Genomic DNA, 23,870 nt, shown 5'->3' with positions numbered 1-23,870 from the left:
GCTCCTGCCTCCGGGCCTTTGCACTTCCTGTCCACCTGCTTAGAATGTTCTTCCTCCACTTACCTGTGTGGGTAACTCCCTCACTCTATCCAGGTCTCTGCTCGAAGTCATTTTATCAGAAAAGCTTCCCTGACAACCCTTTTTAAAACAGGCCCCCACCCCTCCCTCTGTCCCTTCATTCACCTGGTATTCCTTCTAGGCCCGGAGCATCACCTGACATAAATGTGTGTACTTATTGTCTGCTTCCTCTGGAGAGACGATGAGCCCCACCTTCGTGAACTTAAATAGCTAACAAATGTTGAGAGTTTGTGAGTCTGGAGACCGGGATTTCCAGCCTCATTTCGGCCATTCACAGCCCTGGGAACTTGGGAAACAACAATTCATCACTCAGAAAATATTTGTTGAGCATCTCCTGCCTGCCAGGAGCTGTTCTGAGCACTTTGATACATCATCATGGGCCGAGTAGGTAGAGATCCTCTCCTCCTTTTATTCTAGTGGGGGAGGAAGCAGCAAACATAATAAGTAAATTGGAAGATAAACATGTGTAGGAAAAGAAAAGGAGAGCACGGGCAGGAGAGCACGCTTGCCATTTTAAGTAGATTGGTCAGAGCAGACAGAAGGCAGGGAGGGCGGGGGCAGAGCGGGCAGCAGGGCCAGAAAAGGGGCGCCCGGTTGGGGCTTTTCTTCCTTCACACCGAGGCAAGTGGTGCCTCCGGCATTGAAGGAAGTCATGGACCTCCATGGCGAAATGCTGAGGAAAACTCTGGCATCTACGGAACCGTGTTTAGACCGGATGAGCCAGGTGTGAGGAAGAGCTAGGGTGTCTGGTGGGAGGGGAGGAAGGAAAAAGGGAGGGAGGGAAGGTAGGAAGGGAGGGGCAGAGAGAGAGAGAAAGGGAAAAACAGCATAGTGGAAGGACGGAGGGGGAAAAGAAGGAGAGGGAGAGGATCTAGGCTCTACCTGCTCTGTCACTGGGAGGCTTCCTTAGCAAGAGGAAAGGAAAGTCTGTAAGCCAGGGCTCAGCAGGAAGACCAGTTCTCGGTGGGGAATCAAGTGAGAAGTCCTTAGTCAAGGGGTGGCACCAAACAGCCTTCGGGGTCTGTTTTTTGAGAACTTTCTGCTGTTTACTGGAGATTTAAAAAAAATTTATCAGAGAGAGAGCAGGGGAGGGCAGGGCAGAGGGAGAGACTCTCAAGCAGACTCCCCGCTGAGTGCAGAACCCAACAAGGGGCTTGCTCTCAAGACCCTGAGATTATGACCGGAAACCAAGAGTCAGTCTCTCAACCAATGGTTCCCCCCCACCCAGCATCCCTATTGGAGATTTTTATCTTTTCACTCTCTTTAGGGCTTCAGCCTTACACCAGCAACCTCTGCCACAGGGCCTGTTTGTGAGGAGACCTGTGGAGCCTCTCACTGCAGCTGCGGGTGTCAGCAGTGCGCACAGTAGCTTCCAGGCCTTCCAAAGTCTTGTTGGTAGGGAGGACTCACGGGAAGCTCTGGAAACTCTGGGTAAGCAGCCTTAGCAGCCGCCAGCACTTTGCACCAGCGGGCCTCAGGCAGGGAGCCTGGTGTTCCCAGATCTTGAGTCCTGGGAGCTGCAGATGGTTTGAAAGAGAAGAGGAGTGACTGAGTCCCCAGGAGGGACTAGGGGTGGAACTGTCCTACCTGTTGGGAGTGAAAACTGCTTCAGTTTTGTTTTTTTTTTAAAGATTTTATTTATTTGACAGAGAGAGATCACAAGTAGGCAGAGAGGCAGGCAGAGAGAGAGGAGGAAGCAGGCTCCCCGCTGAGCAGAGAGCCCGATGCGGGACTCGATCCCAGGACCCTGAGATCATGACCTGAGCTGAAGGCAGAGGCTTAATCCACTCAGCCACCCAGGTGCCCCCACTACTTCAGTTTCTAATGTGACTTCAGAGCCACTTCTCAAATGCTTGAGGTTAATAAAATATTTATTATCAGCAGATGGTGGCCAGGGGCAAAACAGCTGTTCTCACTTTCTTCAGAACCTTTTCGAAATCATTCTATGGGGATGGGGAGGTCAAAGTTCCTGACTCAGCACCCCCTCTTTCCCTGCTTTCTGTCTTCCCTGAGCTTCTTGGGTTCAGACCTCAGGGACTTTGCACTGAATTCTCTTTACACAAGCCTCAGAGTCCTTCACAGAGGTTCCCAAGCTGCTTCTCCCATCATTTGCTTTACGCATTTCTTTCTCTCTCTCTTTTTTTTTTTCCTGGTCTCTCCACCTTAAGGGTTTACAGTTTTGAAATAAAGCAGACGGATGCCTGGATGGGGTGGGAGGTGCAGAAGAAACAATTAGGGTCTCGCATGCCAGAGCAGAGAATCTGGGATCAGTGAGTCGGGCGGGCTCTGAAAGAACCCTCCTTCACTTTCATCTGGACCAGAGTGTGGCTGACCAGGTTAGGGTTAGGGTCACATTCCACTCTCAGGAGGAGGGCAGGAGCCCCAGCAAACAGCACGGGCCAGAGTCATTGGCCGCCCAGGGGCCGAAGAGCTCGATTCTCTTGCCTGTTTTATGCCATCCCCCTGGGTGTCAGGGACGAGGCAGTCCGAAGCTCAAGGGATGCCAGGGCAACTCGGCTTCTAATTAGGACAGTGTAAGATGTGGAGAGCACTGGGGAGGCCCCACATGTCTGGAGCATGAGCTCCTCTGAACAGGCCCAGTGCTGTCCTCCCTGTGGAGCTGTGTTTGGGTTTGCAGACGAAGCAGGAGAGACTGTGTTTCACACTGGCTGGAGTTATGCATGTTCCTGTGTGTGTACATGTGTGTGTTTGTGTGTGTGTGTTGGGGTGAAAGACAGATAAAGAGGGAGAGAGAGAGAGAGAGAGAGATGGGCTTTGAGAGGAAGGGGACTAGCCAGGGAGGCACCTGTTGAAATCTTCTCAAAACATGCAAAGGCATTGTGGATTGCGAGCAGAAAGTGGGCTGCATTGTGGATCGCGAGCAGAAAGTGGGCTGAAATGGGGATCGCGAGCAGAAAGTGGGCTGGATTACTCATGGTCACATGTGGTTGATCGCCGATAACGCAGGTGGGTACTGGCGAATTTCTCAACCTCCTGCTTAGGGGGGAGTCTTAAAAAGGTGGCAATGGGGAGTTGTGGCTGACATTTCCTTTAACAGCTCACTTTGTGACAGACATTCGTCGCATACTCTGCAAACACCTCCTCTGTGCCCGCTCCTGCCAGGCCATGTGGGATGTTAAGAAGTGCAGAGTACAATCCCTGCCTGGAGGAACTTTCCAGCCTGTTGCAGAGTCCAGACTTACACAAGTGGAACAAATTCGGGGACAAGCTGAAGAGCGGTTTCAGGAAAGGGTCTCACGGCCCTGGAGGGAAATGTCCTGTGGCATCGGGAGCCAGGGCGGCAGCCGCCGTGAGCCTCTGGAGTCTCCGTGCCCGGAGGAGCCGCCCTGGGGGAATTTAGAGGTTTAGAGGGGAACACTGCACATGTGCACTGGTTATCTGAGCCACTCCATTTGTGGGTGTGTCCCTGTCACCGTGTTTAGATTTCCAGCCTGTGACATGTGGCTGCTTAGAGCCACCCCACTGGGGACCTCATGCTGGGAGGACTGTCAGCTGGCGGTCAGTCCGGCACAGACGGTCAAGCGATGCCAAAGTCTGGTCTGCGTCTGCAAACGGGGATAATGTTACCTACCCTTCTGACCTCAGACAGCCATGTCGCAGGAGGGATGGGACATGGGAACCCCCAGGCAAAGCTCTGTGTAAGGCAGCGGGGCTTTATCAATGACTGTAAAATCTGCTTAGGCAGAAAGCCATCAGAGGCAGCACTTCTCACATCATGGACGCCTTTCCAGTGTCTTCCTGCCCTTTGGAGTTCCTCTCGGCATCACCGTCTGTCTTCCTTGGGACTCACCGGCTCTCTCCAGTGGCCCTTCCATTCCTGCTGTTGAAGTCCAGCTATTCCCCCAAAGCCGTTCCTTACTCCCCAGGCCCAGGCTGGTCCTCCGATGCTGCGGCTTCCAGGGGCTGGAAGTGCATGGGCATTTCTCCCTAGTCAAGATGGCCAGCCCCGTCCTTGTTCCCAAGCCATATTCACCTCCCTGTGAACATCCCATAGGCTCAAGGTCAACCCTGGCCTCCTCTGCATGGGGCCAGTTAAAGACCTCTGTCTCCCACATCAGCTAGGACTCTGCCCGCCACGGCTCCAACCTCTTGAGATGCTGGAGTGTGTCCTCACATGTCCACTCCGGCCCTACTTCCGCAGCCACACCCTTGCTCGCGCTGGCCCCACCAGTATGTCAGACATGTAGAGTGAAATATGTATTTATTAGCAGAACTCCACCTTCCTGTGCCCCAAAGAAACCTTCATTGTAACTCTAACAAATGACTCATAAATCGAGAGGCCCTTGTGGTTGTGGCTGGTTTGTGGGCTTCTGTCTCTGTCTGCCCCACACCCGCCCCCGGCCCCCTGACAGAGGACCTCAGAGATCAGGTCATGTACACCCGGGACGGCCTCCTAGGCCATGTCTTTGTTCCTTCCTCCACCGGAGTTTTGTCTAAAACCCAGACCTGACAAGGCCCAAAATCCCCTTAACTTTTCATAGTTCACACAGTAAAGTCCGAACTCCAGCACGGTCATCGGTCTTACCCTGAGTGACCTTTTCTTCTTCTCAACCTTCTGTTTCCCTCAGTGTGAGCACTGTGTGGTGTATCCATATGGGGAGGCTTGGAATCCCCCAGGCCTGTGCTCCCTTCAGGCCTCTGTGCGCTGCCGCTGTCTTTCCCTCTGCCAGGAATACCTTTCCCCGGCTTCTCCTCCTGGCGCCAGGTGGTGCGTTCCTTGGGTCTGGGTTAGATGTCGTCTCCACGAAACCTTTCTTGAGCTTCCTTCTCATCACACAGGTTGTCACTCCTTCTCTGGTTTTACGACATTCTGTTTATACTTAAAAAATTTAATTTCACTTATCTCATTGCACTCTAGTCACACTAAGAACGGGGCAATGTCCTCTTTGTTTTCATGTCCCCAAAACACCCAGCCTGGCACCCAGTAAACAGCAGGCATCCGTTTCATGTTTGTGGAATCAACAACTGAAGGGATGAATGAATGAATTTGACATGTGCGGCTAGGGCACTGAGACCTCATTTGCGTCCTCTTTGATTGGCTCATCATCCTTTTTTTAAAAAAAATTTTTAAAATTTAAATTCAATTTAGTTAACATATAGAGTGTTATTAGACTCAGAGGTAGAGTTTAGGGATTCATCAGTTGCAAACAATACCCCGTGCTCATTCCATCAAGTGTCCTTCTTAATGTCTGTCATCCAGTTACCCCCTCCCCCACCCACCTCCCCTCCAGTGACCCTCAGTTTGTTTCCTATGGTTAAGAGTCTATTATGGTTTGTCGCCCTCTCTGGTTTCGTCTTGTTTTATTTTTCCTTCCCTTCCCCTATATTCTTCTGTTTTGTTTCTTAAATTCCATGTATGAGTGAAATCATATGGTATTTGTCTTTCTCTGATTGACTTATTTTGCTCAGCATAATACTCTCTAGTTCCATCCATGTCATTGCAAATGGCAAGATTTCACTCTTTTTTTATTAATTAAATTTTTATTTTTTATTAACATATAATGTATTATTAGCCCCAGGGGTACAGGTCTGTGAATCGCCAGGTTTACACACTTCACAGCGCTCACCATAACACATACCCTCCCCAATGTCCATGACCCCACCCCCCTCTTCCTACCCCCCTCCCCACCCCGCAACCCTCAGTTTGTTTTGTGAGATTAAGAGTCTCTTATGGTTTGTCTCCCTCTTGATCCCACCTTGTTTCATTTTTTCCTTCCCTAACCCACCAACCCCCCAACATTGCCTCTCAAATTCTTCATATCAGGAAGATCATATGATAACTGTCTTTCTCTGATTCACTTATTTCACTCAGCATAATACCCTCTAGTTCCATTCACATCGTTGCAAATGGCAAGATTTCATTTCTTTTGATGGCTGCATAGTATTCCATTTTTCCATTGTGTATATATTGTGTATATATATATACCACCTCTTTTTTTTTTTTTTTAACCTCTTCTTTATCCATTCATCTGTTGATGGATACCTAGGTTCTTTCCATAATTTGGCTATTGTGGACATTGCTGCTATAAACATTTGGGTGCATGTGCCCCTTCAGATCACTATGTTTGTATCTTTGGGGTAAATACCCAGTAGTACGATTGCTGGATCATAGGGAAACTCTATTTTCAACTTTTTGAGGAACCCCCATGCTGTTTTCCAGAGTGGTTGCACCAGCTTGCATTCCCACCAACAGTGCAGGAGGGTTCCCCTTTTTCCGCATCCTTGCCAGCATCTGTTGTTTCCTGACTTGTTAATTTTAGCCATTCTGACTGGTGTGAGGTGGTATCTCATTGCAGTTTTGGTTTGTATTTTCCCGATGTTGAGTGATGTGGAGCACTTTTTCATGTGCCTTTTGGTCATTTGTAAGTCTTTGCAGAAATGTCAGTTTATGTCCTCTGCCCATTTCTTGACTGGATTCTTTGTTGGCTCATCATTCTGAACAAGAGTGCTTTGTGCGTTTCCGCCTTTGCCGTGTCGGGCTCCCTACATGACAGCCACATGTGGCCAAGCAGCCTCTGGTTCCCCATAGGTTGCTCCTTTCCCCATCGCTCTGATCTCTTTGTCCAGTCCCAGACCCTACACTTTGCACAGCAGCTAGAGGGATTTCCGGGTCCAGTGTCTCGACCCCCTGTCTGAGGCAGATGGTGGCCTCCTGCCAACCTTGTTTCCAAGATCCCCTGCCACTTGTGCTCCACTTTTTACAAGTGGACCCAGGGCCTTTGAATGTGTTATTTCATTTGCCTGGAACTCTGTTCTAGACTTTCAACTTGAAGCCCAAGAACCCCTTCTTTATGATGCCTACCTGATGCTTCCCCCCACTGGCTCTATAGCACATATCCCAGTTTTTCACTCTATAGTCACCTGGTCATTCATTAATATGTTTCCCTCCCTGGGCTCTAGCGAGGTCCAAGGATGGGGATCGTGTCTGTTTTGTTCACAACATTATGGAGCCCTGTGATTAACGTGGAGTCAGGGCTTCATACATATAATTAGATGAAGGGAATAGCCCTGACATGACCCTACCTGTGCAGTCCCACAGAAGCTCAGCAGGGCCAGGTGCAAGCAGGTCCTAAGTGAGGCTTAGCTGCTCACCTCCTCCAGAAGTCCCAGCTCAGGTACCACCTTGTAGAGGGTAAATCCTACAGCGAACATACAAAAATAGGATTACTGAACTTCTTACTCAACAATCCACATTGTCTACTGAATGTATTTGGAGGGCACCAGGGTGGCTCAGGCGGTTAAGCATCTGCCTTCGGCTCAGGTCATGATCCCAGGGTCCCGGGGTCGAGTCCCACATCATGCTCCTTGCTCAGCAAGGAGCCTGCTTTTCCCTCTGCTTCTCCCCCATCTCATGCTTGCTCTCTCTCTCTGAAGTAAGTAAATAAAAATCTTTAAAAAAAAAAAAAAGGAAAGTATTTGGATATGCATATTTGTTTCTTCACTTTCTGGTAAGGAATTTGATAGTCCATTACCATTGTGATCTGTTCACTGTGCTTCCTTGAACTCATCGCCCATGAAAAGCTCACCTCTTCAGGTCACTTGTCAATTTCTTCTTTTAATCATACAAGAATTTTATTCCGCTTCGCCCCCTTGGATTTCCTTTTTTGGTTTTCACTGCTGGGATGTGCAGGGCTCAATTTCCTGATGAACGTAGTAGTATCCCCTCTACCCAGGCGTCTGGTTACATCTGTTCTCTGTCATTTTTAAAGTCATTTTAAAAATTATTCTACTGTGCTATGCTTAATTATTAGTGACAGTTCAGGCCTTGTTATTAGAAATATATATGTTTATATATTACATCATATATTATACAGTGTATAACATTTTATTTGCATTACATGTTACATGCATATGATGTATACATTATATACATTACATATATTACAAAAGGCTTATACCCCCTTTTTTAAACACCATAGTGATAGCAATCCATATTCTTCATTTGGAGCAACTCTGGCGAGAGACGATGACAAGAATTTGTGGAGCATGCCCCATGACCTGTCCCACACAGAGGCAGATGACGACAGAATCCTGTACAATCTGATAGTCGTTCGAAATCAGCAGGCCAAAGATTCAGAGGTAAGTGGGCGCCGGTCGAGATCTTGCCAGGTACCGATGATAACGGCCAGTCGGAAAAAGCAGTGACCGAGAAGGCTGGCTTGGAATAAAGAAAAGGAAAAGTGAGCTGTTCGAACGAGGGCGGTGTTTTAGCAGCCTGGGGGTGCTAACGTTAGTTAGTCTTGGTCGACCTGCTGGATACACAGATGAGACTGCCTCCTAGTTCTGACCTCGATGATGCAAGGCTTACAGCGAGAGCGAGACAGTGCTGTTGAAGACGGTGAGGAGAGCGGACCATCTTCCGTGGCTTAGCTGTGCTTCTGTGATTTTTCCCTTTGCTCAGCAAGCCACAGTTAGAAGATTCAGACTGAAGTGGAAGGTGGAAGTGTATTTTGCATTATCACAGTTTGTACATTAAGGGGGTCTGAATTAGTTTTATTTGTTTTTTCTCTTGGTAGCTTCTTAAATTGTGCGTGTTGATTAGACAGCTGCGTATCATAATTTTTGTGATGAGGCATGAAATTGATCTTTTTTTTTTTTTGGTAGTAGCAGTCTTTAAAATTATTAATTTTTCAGCATAGTTTTAGGTTTATGAAGAAATGGAGCAGAAAATACAGCCACTACGGCTGCAGTCCACAGTTTCCCCCATTACCAACATCTTGCATGGGGGTGGGGTACATTTGGTACCGACAGTATTGATACATATAGCCAAAGTCCAGAGTTTACATCTGGGGTCACTTGTTGTAGCATACATTGTACAGGTTTTGACAAATGAATAAAGACAGGGGCTGAAAATACTCTTAATCAACTCTTATCCCCAAGTTATTGGTATGGGAACACTGGCATATTGAAAAGGAGCAAGCTATAATAAGTTGAGAGAAAACAACAGGGGAGTCATGTTTTGTTTCCTCATTATGGTACTATGTATAGTAATACAATATAATAGAGTATGATGGGTATTATTTTCCAAATAATACTGAGTTTTCTAAATTCTGTGTTTGTCAGTTAGTTCTGAGTGCATACCCTTGTTAAATACAGATGTCATGTTTTACTTTGTATCTTATAGTAATTGAGAAGAATAGGGACATCGAATACCCCAGACTCTGGCTCTGAAGAAAAGTACCAGAGAGGGTCTGTGTGTGTGTTGCTGGGGACAGGTGGCCACAGCAGGGGGTGGGGGGGGTCATCTGTTCCTTATCTGGGTTTATTTTTGCTAATTAATTGCTTAATTTTTTCCCCTCCCAATCATGCGGTAGCAGGAAGTGATAACTTTCAGAAGAGCCACGTGTCTTTTTATTCTGTTTTGGCTTGGATGCCTTGTGGAGGTTAGAAGCAGGTGTGGGGGTGGGGATCATCTGGTTGGGGCGGGGCTGACAGTTGCCTCTGGTCCTTCAGGCCTGGGTGATGGTGGTCTAGAGAGTCTAGAGAGGCTGTGGAGGCGAGTTCTGTCTTGGGTGTGGAGCGCTGATGAGGACCGCTTCTGCTAGACATCTGTCACAGGGTTTAACCGTATATTATACAGTATATCACACCCCGCAAGTAGCCGGCTGTGTTCTGCTCTGTCCCCGGCTTCCAATGTCCCCGGCACAATTCCATCCTCCACTAGTAACAGCGAAAGCACGTCATCTAGCTGCTCCAGCCAAGTCCTGCCGCCTGGCTGCCCTTCTGGAGCATGTGGACAGGAGCGTGTGACCTGGCTTTCCCTTCCTTACCCTACTGAACTGGGCTGACCAGGGAGGGTTTCTTTCTGCCGGTGAGGATAGACTTCTTCTGACCCCACAGTGCCCAAAGCAGCTAACAGCAAGAGGGCCAGAGTAGCTGGTGCACCCCCTCTCTCCAAGGCATCTGGGATAAAAATTTTTTTCACATTTTCTTCCAAACACTTGAAATACATATAAAAGCTTATATTAATCTATCTCTTCATTTTTCCCCACATTACATACTGCTCCTCACCTTGCTTTTTTCTACTTAATCATATGTTTTAGACCTAGGTCCATTTCAGGACCTTCTATATTTACCTCATTGCTTTGGGGGAGGGGTCCCTAATAGTCTCTTACCTGGATTGGCCATCACTTATTCAACCAGTCCCTAGTAACTTTTATGTGGTTTCAGGGTTTCCGAGGCAGTGTTGCAGTGGGTACCCATATATATTTGCATGATCTTGGATAGATTTTCGGGGACAAGAATTGCTAGGTCAGGGTACATTTAAATGCTGGAATTGCCACAGAGCCTCCTTCTTGGGGGAACCTAGGAAAGATCCCTGAGCCTGTGGAACTGGGGAGCATTGGAAGCTTATCCTGTGCTCAAAGGGAGCAGCTGCTGAGTTCCAGGCAGCTCTTTGCTATGCTGACAATGTGGATCTGGAAGTGCCAGAACTTTCTATTTTTTTTTTTTAAAGATTTATTTATTTTAGACATAGAGGGAGAGAGAGGGGAGGGGCAGAGGGAGAAAGGCTTCAAGTAGACTTCACATTGAGCGTGGAGCCTGACGAGGGGCTCGATTTTACTACCCTGAGATCATGACCTGAGCCAAAACCAAGAGTCAGGTGTTCAACCAACTGAGCCACCCATGTACCCTATAGAACTTTTGATTTTGAAGGGAAGGAGAAAATCCAAATTTACATATAAAATGTCCAAATTTTTATTTATTTTATATTTTTTAAAGATTTTATTATTAGGGAGAGAGAGAGCGAACACAAGCAGGGGGAGTGGGAGAGGGAGAAGCAGACTCCCTGCAGAGCAGGAAGCCCATTGCAGGGCTCGATCCCAGGACCCTGGGATCATGACCTGAGCCGAAGGCAGATGCTTAACTGACTGAGCCAGGTGCCCCACAGTTTTAGGTGATAACTCACATTAAAAAAAAAGTGTCAGCTAGACAAAATATGTTTGTGGGCTGCAAATACACAGGGAACATTTACAACACGGATGAATACTACATATTATTATTGTTATGTTGTCTGGTATGAGTGAGAAACGAACCCACCGTTGATGAAGAAGATGGAGTTGGGAAGCCTGTTGCATTGTGTTTTAAGTTTGAAGAAATTCCTTGTTTATTACTGTTGCTTATTTTCTTTTTCACAAAGGATGAAACTGGTACAAATGTTAATAAAACAGAGGGTTTTCGTTTTTTACCTAAACAAATTCTACCTACTGAGGTACAAGGAACCCAAGATATTCTTGTATGATACAGTTTAGAAGCTCAAGCAAGGTATTAAGGAAAACCAGGCATTATGGTTTTCCTTGAGTAGCCATCGCCATGTTGGGATGTCCCTATTTGGAATTCCCTGAAAAATGAAAAATAATTTCAAAACAGTTGTGTGCACTACCTCCATTCCCCTAGTGGTAGGAAATGCTGCAGATGGGGCTAAATTTGCACTGTTTCTCCAAAATGAAAAAAAAAAAAATCAGAAAAGCAGTGTATACAGAGCAAATAATGAAGCAAAACCCGAACTTAAAGTTACTTGCAGTGACAGAGGATGTAAAATGTGACATTACTGAAATCGAATAGAATTCACTTTTATTTGCAAAAGCTTCAAAAGCTAATTGAAAACAGACTTCCAGCAGAAGAAATAATGCATCTGCAGACCTCCAAGCAGTGGAAAACTTACTGCTCTTGTCTTCGAATGATGCCGTAAAGTACTTCACGTATGAGAAATAGTGAACAGCCTCAGAATCCTGCCCCTGAATCAGGATCTTCTTCTGTTCATTCCCATTAGACGAATTGTTCTTCACATAATCCACTCTGTTCTAGGGAGCTTACAATGGTTTATGAGATATCGATGCCTCTTAATTTTTTATTTGGACACCTAATTTTAATCATACTGAATGATCTTGTCCCCCAGGATATCAATAATAATGAGAACAGCTCTAGGCACTGTTCAAGCGCGTTGCACGTATTAACTATCTCCTCTTCACAGCAACACAGTGAGGTAGGAACCATTATTATTTCTTTTGGAAACAACTTGTCCGAGGCCATGGAGCTGAAAACATGCAGCCAAGATTTGAATCTTGGCTTCGTGCATCTAGAGACATTGTATATCGTGAACACCATGATTGAAATCATGAGAAGGGAACAGGTATTATCTGCAATTTGATGTAGATTTCAAAATGAGTGAGCCACATCTGCCCAAAGCCTTTATCTGTGACTTGTTGATGCTAGGGGACAAGAGCTGTGTTTGAGGATGAGGATCATGACCTCTTTTTAGGAAATGTTCTTGGTCGTACTATAGCACACCTTTCCCCGGTGATGCTTTTCCGTGGGGATTGTAGCCAGTCAAGGCTCCTGTCCCAGGCTTCTATTTTATCTTGTGCCCTTCCATCCTGTCTCTGCTTTGGTTAATGTTCCCTGACTGCTGTGTTTTGATGTCCTTTCTGATGGTTCAGTAACAGTCAACATTTTTACTCTGCTAAAAAAGGCTTTTTACGTTTGTTTATGAAAATAAATGCTAAAAGTCACATCGATCTTCTAAACACTTTTAAGTACTTTTTTGGTTCAAAACTGGTCACGTTTATTTGGTGGGATCAGTGATAGAAATTCTATGCCTATTTTTCTTAAGCCATTACATGCTCAGGAATGTTTGTTCTCATGACCCGTGCCTGCCTCTCCGTCACTGAGCAAGGTGGGATTTCTACACCAGGAGGATCCACGTGAACGTCAGATGCTTGTGTGGCTGGAGTGATCCCATCAAAACCATACTCTGCCGGATTCTGCGGAGCCATAAAATGGTATTATATCTTAAAACTGTAGACGCAAAAGCATGAAATGTTCCCAGTTTATAACTCGTTGGCTCTTCCTGCATGCCAGGATTCTGCTGGAAGAATGTTGCCAGGCATTGTAAACAGTTCATATAAAATGCCTAAAATAGCCACAGATCTTCCCAGGGGTTGGTGGCAGTGTCTGGAGCATACACTTAGCCTGGCCTCGCTCTGGTACTGAAACGAAAGAGAACACAGGAGTTGAGTGGAGTATCCGGTGGGAGGATGTGAGGAAGCCAGAGGGAGGGTTGGGGACCGGCCACATCTCTGTGACTCACATGGAGCCCGGGATAGACCACTGGGCTCTGCATGACAGTTTCCCCGGGTCTCCACACGTGGGCTGAGATGTGCTCTGAAGGGCCGGCCGGCTTCTCTGTAAGTGCCGAACTTCGGCTACTGCTGGAGATGGGACCGCAAGCTTTAGGCCAAGCCCAGAGAGCGGAATAGTAGAAAATGAAAGCGATTCTCTAGCTAACTCTGGGTTTCCCCAAAGGCCTTTTTGTTTGGGAGCTTGGAGCGTGCGGATTGTGGAAGGCGGCCATACTCTATCTTATTTTACTAGTGAATATTTGGGTTTGTGGGTGAGAGAATAAAAATTCTTATTAGGATCTGAGTATCAAGTGGTCTTAGCCTCTGTTTTCTAGGCGATAACAGTGAGTATTAACGCTGTGTGCTAAGCAGCCCACTCCCCAGGCAGAGACTGATTCCTCACGGCAGCCCCGGGAGGCAGGCATTCGGACCCTTGAGATTAGGGACTTTGAGTCATCTGTACAAGGTACTGGAGGGAATGACTGGGAATTTGGGATCCCGGCTCAGTCTGGATGACCCCGAAGTTGGTGTAAAGACACCACTCCCTTCTTTCCAGTGAGCTTAGGAAAAGCCTCAGTGGAATCCTTTGGGTCAAAGTCAAACTTACCAAACGGATGCTGACTTCCTGCCTCCAGTAGCCTCTCCCGTCTGTGTATTTGCTGACATCACCCACCCTGTGCCAGCTGAGTCACACAGTGACTCTGGTGTTTGCTTAATATCAACATCTGTGCTGGCCACTGGATGTAACATCCTCCAGATGCTGTTGCTTTGGGACTTTTTTACACCTCAGGCCCCATTCCTGGCTTGAAAACCCACTGGACCACATACTGTCTGGGAAGTTCCTTTCTGTTCTTCACCCACCAACCCTTTAAAAGAAAAAAAAATGTATATAGATAGATAGATACACACACACATACAGAATATATATATATATAATATACAGAACTACAGACATTTCTGAGCAGGTAATGACTTTTATATATATATATGCACAAGCATTTCTGGAGAGCAGCATTAAGATGTTGTTTTCTTACAAGGTAGATAGCACATCAAAGCTGTATTTAAGGGGCACCTGGGTGGCTCAGTGGGTTAAGCCTCTGCCTTCGGCTCAGGTCATGATCTCAGGGTCCTGGGATCGAGCCCCACATCAGGCTCTCCGCTCAGCGGGGAGCCTGCTTCCTCCTCTCTCTCTGCCTGCTGTTCTGCCTCCTTGTGATCTCTCTCTCTCTCTGTCAAATAAATAAAAATTAAAAAAAAAAAAAGCTGTATTTAAGGCAGCGGGTTTAAAACAATAAATACTAGAAAACTTGATGTATATGGGAAATCATTGGATACATGGTAGGGTGTGAGGTGGTAGGAAACACGGGCTTTGAAATTAGACAGATTTAGGGATAAAAGTTATACTCTTCCTGTGTTTTAGCGGTAACACTAAATAATTATTTAACCATAGGGTTGTCATGCTAGTTATTGTCCACTTCGGGACCCAGTCACGGGGCTTAACTAAGAGGGAAAAAGAGGCACTAATACCAAGCATGCAGGGCCAGAGATAGAAATTGGGGCTGCCCTAGACAAGCTGGGACATAGGATCACCTTTCTTTTTTTGATTGTAAAATGTATATAACATAAAATGTACCATTTTGGCCATTTTAAAAAAGATTTATTTAGTTATTTGAGGGAGGGAGAGAGAGAGAGAAAGTGAGCACAGGGGGAGGGGAAGAGGATAGGGGAAGAGAGAATCTGAAGCAGACTTTCCACTAGGCCTGGAGCCCACACAGGACTCAATCCCATGACCCTGAGATCACGACCTGAGCTAAAACCGAGAGTCAGAGGCTCAACTGACTGAGCCTCTTTAAGATTAATCTTTTAAGATTATTTATTTATTTATTTGACAGAGAGAGAGAGACAGTGAGAGCAGGAACACAAGAAGGGGGGAGTGGGAGAGGGAGAAGCAGGTTTCCCTCCAAGTAGAGAACCCAATGTGGGGCTCGATCCCAGGACCCTGGAATCCTGACCTGAGCCTAAGGCAGACTCTTAACCAGGTGCCCCCACTTTAACCATTTTTAAGTGCTAGTTCAGCAGTATAAGTACATTCACATCAATGAGCGACCATCACCTGTATGAGCATAGCCACCATGCATCTTCTGGACTTTTTTATCTTCCTACCCTAAACTCCCTACCCATTAAACAGTATTACCCCTTATACCTCCCTCCTAGCCCCTGGTAACCACCATTCTATTTTCTATCTCTGTGAATTTGACCACTGTAGATACCTTGTATTAGTGGGATCATACAAGATTTGACTCAATGTCAAATTTGGTTTTCACTAGAACAAATGAGATCATCAGAGACGCCTGCCTGTCATCCGGGCTGGGTGCCTCCTACGTGCATTACCAGGCTCTCACCATAGTCTTCTGATGTAGACAGACTGTTTATTAAAAAGAGAGAGCCGCTCTCTCTCTTGTCTACTTGTGATCTCTGTCAAATAAATAAATAAATAAATAAAATAAAATAAAATAAAAAGAGAGAGCCAGAGCTCTTTGGGACTTTCTGCGATCGTGTCCAAGCAGAAATGGGTTTCTGACTCAGAGTTCTATACAGTGGACTACAGAGTGGGGAAGGAAAGCCATCAGGTTCTGAGGATTTAGAGCAGACAGTTGAATGATTTTCTTTCTCCTTTATTTTATTTTATTTTATTTATTGATTAATTTTTTAAAGATTTACTTATTTATTTGAGAGAGAGAGAAAGAGAGGTAATTCAGGCTTGTGTACACATTGTAACCACACACCAACAGGTGGGGAGGCAGAGGAAGAGGGAGAAGGCGAGAGGCAGACTCTCCTGAGCATGCAGCCCTACACTGGCCGATCCCATCACCCTGAGACCATGACCTGAGCCGAAACCAAGAGCTGGATGCTCAACCAGCAGAGCCATCCAGGGGCCCCTGTCCTTTAATTAAATGTGAACAGGAATAAACTGGTGTTCAAATAAACTGATAGCCATAGGACTTTGTAGAACATACACTGTCAAACTTATTTCCCTCTTAAGGAAACGCCAATGTATGATGATTTTTTCAAAGTCTAAGCTATTCTATACAGGATTTGTTTCAACAAAAGCTCAAATTCTGTGTCGATTTATTGGTTAATTTTGTTAAATGATGTGTCTAGTGTTGAATGAAGCAGGTTTGATTTGGAATTATAGTTCAGTTATTCCTATGTCTGAAAGGGTATTTTTCTTTTCTTTTCTTTTCTTTTCTTTTTTAGAGAGAGAATGAGTGTAATGCATGCATGCACGAGCAGGGGGTTTGAAGGGATAGAGGCAGAGAGAGAATCTCAAGCAGATCCCTGCTGAGTGGGGACCCTGACGTGGGGATTGATCTCACGACCCTGAGATCATGACCTGAGCTGAAATCAAGAGTCAGTTGCTTGACTGACTGAGCCACCTAGGTTCTCCAGCCTAATATTTTTAAGTCTTGATATTAATTTAGTGTTAACAATGTAGGAAAATTATTTTCTGTTCTTCCTAGATCCCTCATCTCTCAACTCAGCATGAGAACTAACGGGTTGATACTTCCATTAGGTTACTTTCTATTTTCATCATAAAAAGGACCCACTTCTAGGTTCACAGCTATTCTTAGGCGCAGTGTGATGGGTGTGTATGTGGGGCAGCCTGGTTGGCTGTTCATGCAAACCACATGGGCTTGCAATACCATGGGTGGTGTCACTTCTGCCCAAGATCTGATGATCAGCTTTGCAAGGTCTTTGAACTTGAATTTTTCAGGGCATCTAGAACTATCTGAACGTAGAGAGTGTTCTTTGGAGAAGAACTATATGAGCATAGCTAGAGTTCTTTGGAGAAAGAAACAACAGAAACGGTTAGGCTGTCTGTCTGTCTATCTATCTATCTATCTATTGAGAGATATTTATTTTAAGGAACTGGCTCACAGTTGTGAAGGCTTGGTAAATCCAAAAGCTGATAAGGAAGGCTGCAGGCTGGAGACTCAGGGAAGATTTGCAGTTTAAGTCCAAAGGCAGTCTGGTGGCAGAATTCCTTCTTGCATGGAGATTACTCATTGGTCTATGAAAGCCTTCAAGTGATTGGTTTGGGTCCATCCATATTATGGAGGGTAATCTGCTTTACTGAGAGTATGCCAATTAAAATATTAATCTTAGCCCCAGAATACCTTCACAGAAACATCCAGAATAATGTTTGACCAACTATCTAGCTACTGTGGCCCAGGCAAGTTGACATATAAAATTACCCATCCCGAGGGGGTTTTACTAACAGTTACCAAATTCACAAGAGACTGTTGTATAAACCCAAATGCATATAACCGTTGAGGGGGGCCATATACCTGAGTGGTCCCAGCAGTCTTTGCCCTATAATAAAATTCGTAAGGGAAATCATTGACCAGACTAGAAGGTAGCTTGGTGGAAAGGAATCAGACTGTGAGAACAATGGCAAGGCGCATTTATAGAGCACTTACTGTGTACTTGGTGCTGCTCTAAGTACGTGACGTGCACTATGCTAACTACCCCTGTCCTCCAGGTGTGATCATGGTAACCTGGTACTTTCACCTCCACTATCAAATGATTCATGTCATTTGGTTAGGACACCTTGCTCCGTGATGGTAGTAGATAGATATTTCTGAATATCATCCCCAGGGTAACAGTAGTTTCAGGCACCGGACTCAGGCACGGATTTGGGAGGGCAGGCAGCAGAATGTAGAATCAAGAGAAATCTAGAATAATTTAATATCTCCAGACACTGTTGTCCAAATGAAGCGCACATATGATTGCAAATAGAACTTAAGGCACTGCCAAGTCCCAGCGAGTCCTACCATCCCATCTTCTGCCACGAGACCTCTTGACTATCTTCTCAGTCTCATCATGGTATCATTTCTACTGCCCATTGGTAGCTACTGTTCTGCGATTGAAGTCTAACTCATTTTCTTGCTTTACTATTTAATATCTAAAGCTGCCCTTAGGGCACAGAAACCAATGAGGCTATTGAGTTTGGAGGAATCTCTGCCCAAACAGACTGTGGCAGCATTCAGGGAAACAGGCATTTTTCTCTTGGCGGGGACACGAGCGAGCCCACGGGAAGTGGTTGCCCAGAATGGAATCCCTTGTGATCAGAATAGCGCCTCTGCTTCCTCATTTGTCATTCTGGCTCCATTCACCAGTTTGCAATCCTTTTTAAGGTGCGGTAGCTTCAGTATTGAACCTGAATTAAATCAGTTCCCTCCGCAGCTTTGCTCTAACAATCCATCTATGGATATTCTCATGCCGTTAAACAAAGATATGTGGGCTCTGCCACATTGTTTTGAAAAGTAAAAAACCGGGACACCTGGGTGGCTCAGTGTGTTGAGCCGCTGCCTTCGGCTCAGGTCATGATCTCAGGGTCCTGGGATCGAGTCCCCCATCGGGCTCTCTGCTTGGCGGGGAGCCTGCTTCCCTCTCACTCTCTCTGCCTACTTGTCATCTCTGTCTGTCAAATAAATAAATAAAATCTTAAAAAAAAAAAAAAGAAAAGTAAAAAACCTGGAAATAAAATAATCCAATGAAAGTACTAGTTACAGAATCAAGAGGGAGGGAATTATGCTCTGTTGCTAAGGAGGTAGATATCCTGTCATCCTGCTGGAGGAAGAGCTAAGTAGGAAAGTTTCTGGAAGGTTACCTCTCAGCTTGTTAGTGGTGGTGACTTCTGGGGAGCAGAGGCACGTGCAGGGAAGGAGACTCGTGTCTTCCCGTAACTTCACGCTCTCGGTACCGTTTGAAACAATTTTAGATCACATGCCTGTATCGCTTCACGGATGCCTACTTCATGTCAAGTCATCATTTCACAGCACACTTTATGGTGGTGGTTTCCCCGGGGTCTTTCTACACCATTCTGGTTTGCTGTTGGGAGGGTGTGCTGGAGGAAGGGGAAGGGGAGGGAGGGGGACCAGAGAATGGGAGTCAGTTTAGGAGGAGCAGGGGCAAACTCGGAGCAGTCCTGCCAGAACGGGCTGGGGCAGACGGTGCGGGCGCAATCAGTCCCTATTTATCTTTGCAGCACTGTGGGACCCTCCTGCTCAATCAGGCTCCTTCTCTGGAGCTCCCTTCCTCTCCACCTGCCTGCTGCCATTGGTAATTAACAGGGCTTTATTTTTGGCTTCTTCACCTCCTGCTTCCCCCTCATCCACGCCTGCCCCCCCCCTTCCTTTGGTTGGGTTTGCTCATCTCAGAATAACCAAAAATCGCTCTTAATTGCATGGCGCCTGTGCGGGTCCGGGCTGCTGGCATGCCCGGCCGTCCCGGCAGGAATGCACTCATCTCTGGAGTTTCGGCAAGATTTCTGAAGAACTTTCCTTAAGAACCACTTGGCTGGCTTTCTGGTTTTGACTGAACTCATAGGGAAAATGGAGTTCTTTTTTTTTTTATTTTTTTATTTTTGGAAAATGGAGTTCTGGTGGGGGCCACAGCTCCTGCTTCTCTGACTTAAAATCCCCAGAGTGTTCTAGAAGGACACTCCCTGTAAAAACACCCTTCCCTCTGGGAGCCCCAGCCCTAGCTACCTGGTTACACAAGATCAGGCTGTTTCCAGCACAGCAGTGAGCTGGGCCCTCGGATGGTTTTGCAATAGAAGAGGCAGGCCCCGGGGCTCAGGCATGCAAACTGAGGATGCCCTCTTGAACTCATGACAAATTAATTGAGGTAGAGCCGGGCACAAGCTCTTACGCCACGTTGTTGCCATCATTAAATGAAAGAACTTGGAGCACATTTCACCAGACCAGAGTCAAAATTAACCTCGTTCCTTCTTCCATAAATAATGTATCGTGGTCAGAGGCCACAAGCATGTGGGAAATGTGCTTTGGGGCCACAGGCTGCCAGTCCTAGCTGTGGAATGAAGTCTTTCAACCAAGAACCAGAAGATCAGGTGCTCTAGCAGCCTAACCAGGCTCGATGTTGAGCAAGGAACGAGGGAGGAGCATAGCAGGAGGAAGTCTTTCTGGAGCACAACCATGATATTTTCGTTCAGTTGTAGAGCTGAATGTACTGCAGTCTGAGCTGACCTGCTGATTTTCTTTCTTTTTCCTTTCCTTCCTTTTTTTTTTTCCTTTTCACTTTTTCCTTTCTCCCCTCTCCCCCCCCTTTATTTGGTGCCAGCTTTGGTGACTTTCCAGAAAATTCTGAAACCAAGTCCAAGTGTGACAGGGAAAGTGCACTGCAGTTGGATTTACTGACCACCGGCCAAGCTTCATGGCCGAGACCTTTCATCCGGGAGCCCTGGGCTCTGTCCCAGGCTGTCGCTGACAGTCTGGGGGACTCTGCCGGAGCTAGAAGTAGAAATGGCAACAGCTTGTAAGAAGAGAGACCTTCCGACCAAGGACTGCTCAAGCATGGCTCTTTCCACCCAAGTGTGACAACGTGCAAAAATTAATTCTAAGATGCCCTCTGTCGTCTTACACTGTGTTTGCTGTTATCTGTGTCAAGTCAGCAAAGGTGTGGCATTTTTCCTAATGGGAAGTCACCGTAGTACGTCTCTTCAGGCCAGAGTTTGGAATGGGTTGCATAACGAGTGAGGATGAAGTGGGGGCATTCGCGGCCAGCCAGAAGGGCAGCCTTCACCTGCCGAATGCTTCCCTGCGCTCTGGGCCCCTCTTCACTTCTGGGGACCTCTCCAGGTTCACCTCGGGTCATCCTCTGGCCGTGCCCCCTGGCGTTGGCTCCTCTCCAGGCCTGGCTCTCCCCCACTGAGTATCCCATTCCTAACGTTTTTTTCTCCCTTCTTTCTACCCAGTTAAACATCCATTTATCCCACGTAGGCTCTGCTCAGCCAGAAGTTAAAGAGAAGCGGGTATTAGGAGAAAACCAGAGGAATTCAGGTGAAGCGTGGGAATGATTTGAAAGGAGAACATGGGAACGCAAATGCATCCCAACTGGTGAAAATGAAGGAGAAGAGAGGGGTTCTGAGCGGAGAGGTCTGCTCCGCTAAATGCTATTTGTGGGGCTTCCTGGCCGTCCATGCACATGGTCACTGTGGTTTCCAATCTTTCCTGAACTGGGCTTGGAGCAGCCTCGCCACCTTGGAAACGCTGCCAAAGCTTGGGATGCAGGATCCCTGGGTGGAGGCCAAGGCACCAGAGGAACCAGATGGCTGCTTGTCCCAGAGGATTTTGTGGGGCTCAGGGGCTGACTTGGGACGGGGTGAACGCTGGCGTGAGGCGGCAGGCAGCAGGCAGCATGGAGCACAGCTCTGAGTTGCACAAGAACCCGGGTAGCTAACTGGGGGTGCCCGGTCATCTTTGCCATCTGATCGGTGTTGGGTAAGGCAGGGCATTTGAGAAACGATCTCCTATCCGGCTGCCAGATCCCGGGCTGATGTTCAAACACTGACTGTCCTTCATCCCACTTGCTCCACCTGTTCCTGCGCCCTCGTTTTGAAAGGTTTTTGCTTCTCTTTTTTCTCCTGCTTCCCATCCCTTCTGACTCTGCAGCCACTGGACACCTAGAGCAGGGCTGTGCAAGCCCTTGCCCAGGAGGGGAAGCAAGCAGACCTCTGCAGGTTTCGTCCACATTTCATTCCTTTCGCTTGCTCAGAACACACTCCCTGGCCGCCTGTGCTTGCTGTTATGTAAAGGTCTCAGCTGACACAGGCTGGGTTCTGGTCCTCTGGAGGAACTGGCTCAGGCCCAGCTGTACCCTGGCCTTTGACTGCCAAGTGTTTGAAAAAGCTTTTTACAGATACCTTACTCTTCACCTTAACATTTTATTCCATGACATAGTATTTCTACTTTTACCTGTTTTATTTAGTTATGTTAATTTATTTTTAAAAGATGTTACTTATTTTAGAGACAGAGAGAGAGAGACTGGCAGAGGAAAAGGGAAAAACAAGCTCCCCCCTGCACAAGGAGCCTGATACAGGACTCAATCCCAGCACCCCGGGATCATGACCTGAGCCAAAGGCAGACGCTTAATGACTGAGACACCCAGGAGCCCCAATCTTCTTACCTGTTTTAAAGTGACATTTAATAGAAAACACCTTTGGGCACATGAAAACTGGAGAGGGTACATACTGAATGACCTATTTCAGAAGGATGATATTTTATTTTTTTATTTTTTTATTTGACAGAGAGAAACCACAAGTAGGCAGAGAGGCAGGCAGAGAGAGAGGAGGAAGCAGGCTCCCTGTGGAGCAGAGAGCCCGATGTGGGGCTCGATCCCAGGACCCTGGGATCATGACCTGAGCCGAAGGCAGAGGCTTTAACCCACTGAGCCACCCAGGTACCCAGAAGGATGATTTTCTATGGAACTTCTGCCTCCAAGAGTGGACAGCAGTTGACATTGTTGTTTTTCAAAATCCTGGCAAATGTCCCTTCTTGTAGGGACAGGGCCCACCTAATACCTTCATTTTTAACTTGGTTACCCTCCTCACCATCTCCAAATACGGTCACAGCCTGAGGTGCTGGGGCTTTGGACTCCAATGCAGGGAATTTGGTGGCGTGTGCCCTTCAACCCATAAAGATAGGCAGACCACTGACAGGATTATAAATTGTTGTTTCTCTTGGTGGACAGACGTAGCCTCTGTGGCCATAGCCATAAACAAAGTGCCTGCCCTCGGGGGCATAAGGAAGACTGATGACGGATACATACCAAGTAGCTTGTGACGAGCACTTCAAAGAAAAATGAGACAATCTGAAGAGACAGAAAGTGACTCTGGGCTGGGAACTGGGCTGGGAATGGAGGCCTGAAGGAGGGGAGGGCGTTGAGCTTTGTGAAGAATGTGCCAGGCAGAGGGGGTGGTGGAGGTGCGAAGGTCCAGGCAGCAAGAAGGGTGGTAGCTGCCAAGGACAGTGAGGCCTGTGGGGCCGCAGCAGGGGGAGGCAGGGAAGGGGCTCTTGAGGTATGGCGCTGGGAAGCCAGTGAGGACCAGAGCAGGAATGCACACTGGGCCATGGGGTGGCAGGCAGGGGTGGAGGGGCGGGGGGGTGGATTTTGAATTTTGTTCTAAGAGGAATGAGGAACACTTCCTAACTAAACAAGTAAAACATGCTTATTTATTTGTTCCTGTGCAAGGTTTGTTCCTTCCCTCTCGCCCCTGTTATTCCCATTCTGGGAAGCTCATGTTCCTTGGAATCTTGAACAGACCTGGCCTTAAATGTGAGAGAATTCTACACGAATCTCTTTTTTTCTTTCTTTCAATTTTTACTTATTTATGAGAGAGAGAGAGAGAGAGAGGGCGGGAGCAGAGGGAGGGGCAGAAGGAGAGGGAGAGGGATGAGCAGACTTCCCGCTGAGCGTGGAGCAGGGAGCTGAGGTGGGACTGGACCCCAGGACTTGGGGATCATGACCTGAGCCCAAGGCAGAGGCTTAACTGACTGAGCCACCCAGGCTCTCCCCCACGGATCTCTTGATCTCTGGGAGCCAAGGCACTGCCTGCCTGTTTTTCTGGACTATCTTTTCAAGGGTGCTTACATAGTGACCAGCCCTGGGAGGTGTAGGTAGGTAATTCTCTCTCCAGAGAAAAGAACACGCAGACCTGTTTTTCGTTGTAAAAGATGCAGGTTCCCTGGGTTCAGGGTACCTTTCCCGTGGGTAGTGTGTAATGTAGCCTACTGCACATGCGCAGATCATCTGACCGCCCCTCCCCCCATTACTGCTTTGGAATCG

General features: G+C 47.0%; 1 protein-coding gene across 3 annotated transcripts in view; it reads left to right on the top strand.

The window, feature by feature from the left end:
• MREG (melanoregulin) overlaps nt 1-23,870 on the top strand; it is a 59,944-nt gene that overhangs the window by 9,288 nt on the left and 26,786 nt on the right. For all 3 annotated transcript variants that reach the window (XR_006820327.1, XM_046019558.1, XM_046019556.1), the window contains exon 2: nt 8,019-8,178. Coding sequence is in view for 2 of the 3 variants with exons in the window: in XM_046019558.1 (XP_045875514.1) it covers nt 8,019-8,178 (160 nt within the window). In the remaining variant the exon portion in view is untranslated. The remainder of the gene's footprint in view (nt 1-8,018; nt 8,179-23,870) is intronic.

The sequence above is a fragment of the Meles meles genome, chromosome 9, assembly GCF_922984935.1.
Source record: "Meles meles chromosome 9, mMelMel3.1 paternal haplotype, whole genome shotgun sequence".
Lineage (NCBI taxonomy): Eukaryota > Metazoa > Chordata > Mammalia > Carnivora > Mustelidae > Meles > Meles meles.
The sequence above is the reverse complement of the archived record's forward strand: the minus strand, read 5'-3'. Positions and strand labels throughout refer to the sequence as shown.